The 8,019-nt window shown below is 37.5% G+C and overlaps 1 protein-coding gene across 1 annotated transcript; it reads left to right on the forward strand.

The window, feature by feature from the left end:
• Positions 1–519: 519 nt before the first annotated feature.
• On the forward strand, positions 520–969 carry LOTGIDRAFT_163190 (hypothetical protein; the record flags this gene model as incomplete). The annotated part of the gene is made up of 1 exon (XM_009059251.1): positions 520–969. One exon carries the CDS (start codon positions 520–522, stop codon positions 967–969), a length of 450 nt encoding a protein of 149 aa, XP_009057499.1.
• Positions 970–8,019: the final 7,050 nt, after the last annotated feature.

An 8,019-nucleotide genomic window follows, 5' to 3' on the forward strand; every position in this document is an offset into this window, starting at 1 on the left:
TATTTCTACATCGTGCATACAAGCCAATTTAGATGTATTCTTGCTTAGTCAAGAGAAATAACTAAACCGTTCATCCAATTATTACCGGTTTCCAAATTGACTGACATCATGCGTACAAGCCAAATTTAACGCGTTTTGACGAGTCAAATCAAGGGCAATAACTCAATATCAGAAAAAAACTGAAGCCTCTAACGTGCATACAAGACAAATACTAGGCGTATAATAAACCAGAATGTAATGTTCAAACGCAATATTGGTCCTTGGGTGAATTTGCGTGTCTAGTCATTCGAGACTATTTTCAAAGTCCGTGCATGGTCGCTAGGCAACGTTATAGTCGAGTAATAACAGTCCATCGCCGAAAACAGTCTGTCCGTCAATGGTGACCGTCCACAGTGACCTTTGGTACATAATATAGTAAAAAACTTCCGTCAGTGACTGTTAACACTCGTGTGATCAAGATCAGTGAACTCTTTGTGACATAGTGAAAACAGAACATTTGTGATTTTGTGAATTGGAATAATGACTTCCTTGCCGCCTTCCTTTATACCTAAACGGCCCGTGAATAAAACTGTAAGATCAGCAACACCCACACATACACCACCAGAAACATTCCAAAATGTCCAACATGGGGCCGGAACATTGGACATATCCCAACTGGTTGATAATGACAGTATACAGCCCGAGGACAGTGCATCAAATGTGAAACGTAATAGTGAGGTTAGTGTCACTTTATCTGCACTCAGATACAAAGGATTACAAAGGGAAATAGAATTAAAGACTGAATTAGAATCATTGAAAACCAAGACAGATCTGCAGAATGAGAAGGAAGAGATACAGAGAAGGATAGAATTGGCAAATGCAGAAACAAAAGCAAGACAGGCTGCTGAGAAGGCCTTAAAGATAAAGAGAAAACAGGAATTGAAGCAAAGGATCAGAGAAATTGAAAGGAAAGAGAAAGAATGTGCATAGATATCTGAACTAAGTGCAGCAGCAGAGTTTATTAGGATTCATATTGACTCTGGGTGAGTTTTAAGCCTCCTTTACCAAAGGCAACAAAGCCCGTGTCTTTACCTCCTCAAGAAAAGGTTTGTCCCACCTATTAGTGTAGTTTCTGATACTCCTATGGGCTTTTCTCCAGTAGTGACTGATGTAAATACTTTGAATAGAGACAATGTGAATACTGTGCATAGTGACCCATACCATAGTGAAAATGGTCTGACTGGTATTTTAAACAAACTGATTGAGAATCAGAAGGAACAGGAATTGACTTACAAACATTCAATGGAAATGTCTTGGATTTCCCAGCTTTCACGACCAACTTTAAATACGCTGTGGAGGACAATACAGCAGATCCTGCCAGAAGGCTTGAACTGTTAATTAAGTATACCCCAGGTGATCCCAGAGAGCTTGTAAAACAATGTCCCATGATTACCCCTCCTGTATATGTATCCTGATATGGAATCGTGGTTAGTGGCATTGCAAAGCTAAGATTTCTAACTAGTTGCTGTGTAAATTTCAGCATCCTATCTCATGTGGTTTGGCCGTGGTGAAGCTTCAAAATTTTGATTTTCAAAAAAGGCAAAATTGGCAAATTTCAACAGGTAGCTACCTGTGGTACCAAAATCCATTTTTGGGTCGAATTTTTTTGGTCTCGGAAATCGATGTAACCCGGTCTTTTAGACTCGGACTACCTTAGAGGACTTTGAAGCCTTTATTGGTAGAAAATCAAGAAATGAAAATGACCCAAGGGTACGTGGTCTTGGGTACCAGCAAAGGTCGACAGGTGTCAAGACTCCCGTGGGAAATTCCAAACTATCGAGTGATCAACATAGACTTTTTAAGTCTTTTGTTAAACCAGTAACAAAAACTAAAGTGTTATGGACAAACGTTAAACTAAATTTGGCTGCACAAGCACCTTGTCTTCATTGCAAAAATGATCATACACTTTTGAGCTGTAGAAAATTTAAATCTTTGAGCATTAAAGACAAATCTGATGCCGTTAAAAGTCATGGATTGTGTTTCGCTCGTTTAAATCCCAATCATAGTAAGGCTGATTGCCCAAAGAGTGAATGGGTAAAGTGTGAAAACTGTGATAGACAACACATGACCATTATGCATGATCCAACTCGTAACAATAAGACAAATGTTAGTGATGATAATCATACGATAGCATCAGGATGTGTTAATATACAAAATTCAAACCCTTTAATGGCTATTGTGCCCGTGTTGGTCAGTCATAAATCCAACATAATGTTGTGGCCACTTACTGTTTTGTAGACAATGGATCTGCAGCGGGCTTTATTGGATTGGAACTTTATCGTGCGCTGAAAGTGAGTTGGTAGAGCTACTAATGTGACATTAAAAACTATAAATCGCCGATGGGCGAGAAGTATAGTATCTGTTATGTACTGATTGTTTTTAGTTTACTATGAATAATATTATCATTTAAGTTCTTATTTTTTGAATATGCAACTATCATTTTCTGCTTATAGACATGGGGGAATTTCTCCTGAAGGCTCTTATAGTGGCCATAAACTATCTTGCTTGCTCGATTGCTGGATGTATTAAAGGGGACAACAAAGGGTGCTAAAAGCTCAATTGGGATTAGGGCGAGATCGTCTATTGAATGGTCGTCGAGGTTAAAATGATTAGAAACAGTCTTTCTTTAATTTGCTGTCTGACCTATGAGCATTAAAGCGAGTTCGTAAATTATTCTTAGTTTCTCCTACATATTGTTTGTGGCATTTCTTGCATGAATTAAATATATTACATTCGAATGTTCACATGTTAGATGTTCCTGGATCGGGTACCTTTTATTCGTAGAGTTGCTTACAAAATAATGAGTTTCTGATATAAAGGGACATGTTTTGCATCTACTGGACAAACATGGAGCACTTCTTAAACCTGGAGGTACTTCGGCATAAAGTCTGTTTTTAGCTGCTATCTGTGCTAAGGTGGAATTTTTTATGTTTCGTAAAAATCGTTTAGAGTACCCACGCTCTTTCAGTTTTGAGAAAACAATCGTACAGGCTTGGTTGAAATCAGAAGATCTTATACAAATTCGATGAAATCGTAAAACTTGTGACTTAATTATACCAGAAAAGGTATGTTTTGGGTGAAAGGAGCTCTTGTGCAAGAGTTGATGAGTATCAGTTTCTTTGAAATACACTTTAATATCCAGTTTATTTGTTTCTGCTATGGAATCTCCTTTAAAGACTGTGGTATCGAGAAAGTCTATGCTTTTGTCACTCACGTTTGCGGTTAGTTTGATAGAAGGATGGTGGTTGTTGAGAATTTCAAGGAATTCCCAAAACTGTTCGATAGAATAAGTCCAAACCATAAAAATGTCATCCAAAAAGCGTCCGTAAAAAAGTGGGTCAAATGGACAGAGGGGCAACACCTCACGTTCCCACTCTGCCATGAAAAGGTTTGCGTACGAAGGGGCGAATCGTTTGCCCATTGCTGTCCCTGAAGTTTGTAAATATGTTTTACCATTAAATGTGAAATCGTTTCGACTAAGACAAATCTCTAAAAGCTGTAGAATTGCATCGTCGGGTCTGTTTGGATCTGGGTTTCTATTAAAAGCTTTACGCACTGCCGTTAAACCAGTAGTGTTATCGATATTGGTATACATAGAAGAAACGTCGATAGAAATTAAAATAGCATTAGAGGGAACTCTAAGATTTTTTATTTTATTGACAAAATCGGTTGTGTCTTTAAGGTAGGCGCGATGTTGACATGCTAGAGGTAGTAAGAAATGATCAATGTATTCTGACACTGCATATGACTACCACAGTCAGATATAATCGGGCGGCCTTTAGGGATTTTATTCGAGATAAACCACTCCTTGGTTGGATTCTTATGGATTTTAGGCAAAGTGTACAAATGTTTCTCGCGACAATCAGGTTTGACAGACAGATAGTCATATTGTTTCTGTTTGAGATAACTAGTTTTGACTAAATCGGCAAGAATATTGTTAATCATGTTAGCAGTTTCTTTGAAAATTGGTTTCGGTAAAATGGCATAATGTTTAGGATTATTCAGTTGATTCTCTGCTTCTAAAACGTAATCCTCCCTATTAAGAATGACACAACATGAACCTTTGTCACTCTTTTTAATAACAATTCTATCGTCGTTCTAGTAAGTTTAACGCTTCACGTTCCACTCGTGTGAGATGGCTTTTCGTGTGTTATGGAAAGGTTAACTGTTTGGACCTGCGTAACCTTAGAGAGCCATGTCCGATTGAGGGATCTAATATTCGCGTCAACAGCTGATGTTTTCATTGCTGGACGGATAAAACTATCCAACTCAGAGACTTTGCGTTTGAAGGTAAACGCTGGTTGGCTTTGCTGTTGAAGGGTAAGGATTGCCAAATGATGGAGGCACTGCAAAACCTGGAAGAACACCTTCACAAAGGGTTCTTCCTCCTTATGAGTGGGGACTGGTTGGCGTCGGTGGGCTGGTAGACGCGTCTGTTGTTGGTCAGGCCGATGGTTACCTCTTGATTGGTAGGTGTTGTAGGTAGGTCGGCGATGGGGTGGGATATAGCTGGATGGGTTGGTTGGTGGTCGGCGATTGGTAGGTGGTAGAGGTCGATGGAAGACAGGGCCGTTGTAGGGTACATGATATTGGTTTGGTTGACGATTAGTGTTTCTATGTCTGGCTTCTTGCCATTGGTTGTTGTAGTTGGGGAGCATAATGAAAATAACTTGAGGTTAGAAAGGGAATGTATCTAATTCTATTAAAGGTACACGTTCATAATAATTCTTAGTTTCCAAATTATCCATAACCATTCCTGGACACTTGAAAAAGGATAATATTTCGAAAACCGGTTCGTCATCATTGTTAGCGTTATTTATCACCTAAATATATAATTTTGCATTTTTCATCATAACTTTCATCTTACTTTATATATCCCCAAACCCAGTTTGACTTATTTGCATAATTTGATCCCCACATTTTCACGCTAGCATATACAGTTTCCTCCTGTTACATCCGCAGCACATAAGGAAACGGAAAAAATTAACCCTCTAGGTTGGTTAATTAAGTCGCGTGTTAGAGCAGTACAAATTGCAAATTTGGCTTTTTTCGGAAAGCTATAAACCGGAAGTACATGTCGGAGGTCAAATGTCAAAGTATCAAATAACAGCCAAGGAAGTTGAAAAAACCAAAAGCGAAATTCAAAATTCAGCTCAAAATGTTTTTTGCGCAATAGATTGCGGAATACATACACATCAAATTTGAGCATATCAACATTTACCCTGAGGCCCCATTTTGAGTTTTACGAAAGTGTGTTTTTTCAATATGGCGGCCGAAGTATCACTTCCGGTCTAAATTTTATTTTAAAATCGGCCATAGAATTTTATTGGCCAAAGATAAGCTAAATTTTGTTGACCTACATAAATTACCCCGGAAGTTATTCAACAGGAAGTAGATTTGAAATTCAGTCGCTTTCCTGTTTTAAAGCGGAAATGACGTACAAAATTTGATTGTATCATATTATTAACATTAGTGAAGTCTCTTTGCATTTAAAATTTCAGATCAATCGATGCAAAAACAAAAGAATTTTCGAATTTCGTAAGTTTTAAAGTGCTATCAGGTCAGAAATTACCGGCAGATTGTAAAAATGAAAACCCAAAGAAAATCGGTGCAAAAATGCGCCTTCTAGAGCCGATTTTCGACTTTTTGCACATGTTGAGAATAGACATTTCGATAACAAACAACTAGATCCGTGCACGGTTCCGATGCAGTACGTATCCGACCTGGCACAGCTGCGAAACGTTGCATTTTAAAGTCATAACATTTGATAGTAAAAATTCGATAAACCACTTAACGTTTGGTAGTAAAAAGCCGCATTGATCTGATAACATTGGGTAGTAAAAAGGGTTAATCGGTAGTAAAAAGTCGATTTTTTAAAAGCGCAATTTTGATCAAAATATCAAGTGTGATATATCACCAAAAAGACGAGATCATACATTTTAAGAATGTATAAAAAATTTTGTTGTATGTTAATTAGGTCACGTGACAGAGCACTTCAAGCAATTCAATTTTCAATTGTCGATAGAACCGAAAGTTAACGTTGCATAACAAAAATGATGACATATTTGGATAGATCTCACCACGGCAACAAATTTTGTGCTGGTCGCAAGGTCACCAAAGGTCAAGCTCATGATATATGAGCCTTGACAGTTTTAGACACTATTGAAAAAAATCAACCGGAAATAACTAAAAACCAATTTCAAAATTCGAAGAACGCACTGCATATAAGATTGCGCACTAGTTAGTTAAACTAATTAAGCGATTTCAGTTCATAAACAGATTTATTATCAGTATTCTCAAACTTTTCTCTGACCATTTGTTAGTTTAATACCAATCACTGATTGTTTCATATTATCTCCTGTAGCCTGTAACTTGCCACTGCAATTCAATATATGTAGCTTGTAACTCCCGACAATTGCAGATTTATACTTGTCGCTGTTAGTTTTATGTCACCGAACGTTTGATACCTTCGGTTTGATTTCTGAAAAACGTTTGGAAATTCGTTTGAAATTGAAAGCTATTTAAACTTTATTGGTACTCGTAGATATAAACATAGAGTAGCACTGACTCGGATCGGAAGTTACTTGATTTAGCTGTAGAAACTAGAAGATGACAGAATATCACAAAACCTGAAAATTTATGTTAATATTATAAAAAGAGACATGTAAATGTAATTGTTGACGAATGTCCATCATATACTGATTTAAGAAATGAATTGTTTCCTACTATTGCTATGTGTCAGCACCGAAACACATTTATTTTGTCGATTGTTATCGAAATGCCCCTTCTTTTTTTTCGAAATTAACACACCTTCCTGCGCTTAGACTGCAGTAGCCATTCAACTTCTCTAGACCTTGTGTAAACAGTCGAAATTCGGCTCTAAAAGGCGCATTATTTCTGCGGACTGTCATTTTTTTTTATCTGATAGCACTTGCAGAATTACGATATTCGAAAATTCGTCGCTCACTTTATTTGATCAAATTTTCAATTTTCTTGTTTTTGCATCGATTGATCTGAAAGAAAATGCTATAACATAATAACGAAGAAAAAACATCCAGACCGGAAGTGATACTTGGGCGGCCATATTGAAAAAACACACTTTCGTAAAACTCAAAATACCCTCAGCTTCATAATTTAGAAATTTAATATTTTAAATTTTGACTTTGACCCTGACCTTTATAAGGTCAAAAGTCATCGCTTATGGTTATCAGTTGATACTTTGACATTTTTATACCGACACCTACTTCCGATTTTTTAGCAGTCCGAAAACAGCCAAATTCGCAACTTTGGACTTTAAGCTGTTCGTTTTGAATCCATATATCCAAATGATCATGATATACTTTCCGAACGGTATGTATGCGGCGTCCGGGGGAAAATCGGGCTCGGACCCCGTGTATTCGCTTCTTCTGTCTTCCACTGTATCGACAATCCAGCACTCTACTACGGACGCCGTCAGTTCGTTCTGTACGGACGAAGAAGCCGTCATGATTTGTTTTTAACCTGGTTTCCCCGTGTCAATGATAATGTAGGGCCTTCAGAGGTCATTCGGACACGACAATTAGGTAGGCTCCTTTTGCACAATCAAGTACCAGGACAGTTAAACATTGAAAGATGACAGATTGGTTACAAAGGTTCTCAATTTAAAAAAAAAATGTTACTGTTATGATCATGAAAAGTCATGAAGATCAACAGAATTACACGCAAGTAGTAAAATCTTTCATGCCATCCTCAATTTCGACTCACTCTCGGAGTATTGTGCATCTGGTCTTTGTGTTTCTGAAGATCTGATTTCTCTTACTAGCTCCGGATTTCAGGTACAGATCGCAACAAAATGTTTCAATAGTACTATTCAGTTCTTACCTTTTATCAAATTGGACAGGCTGCGAGGAGGCGCGAGACATCGTTGTGACTATCGATAAAATAATTATTAAACTCAACAAACTAGCCATTATGCACCAATTCTGAAAGAAAAATGAATTT

The sequence above is a fragment of the Lottia gigantea genome (genome assembly GCF_000327385.1).
Source record: "Lottia gigantea unplaced genomic scaffold LOTGIsca_38, whole genome shotgun sequence".
Lineage (NCBI taxonomy): Eukaryota > Metazoa > Mollusca > Gastropoda > Lottiidae > Lottia > Lottia gigantea.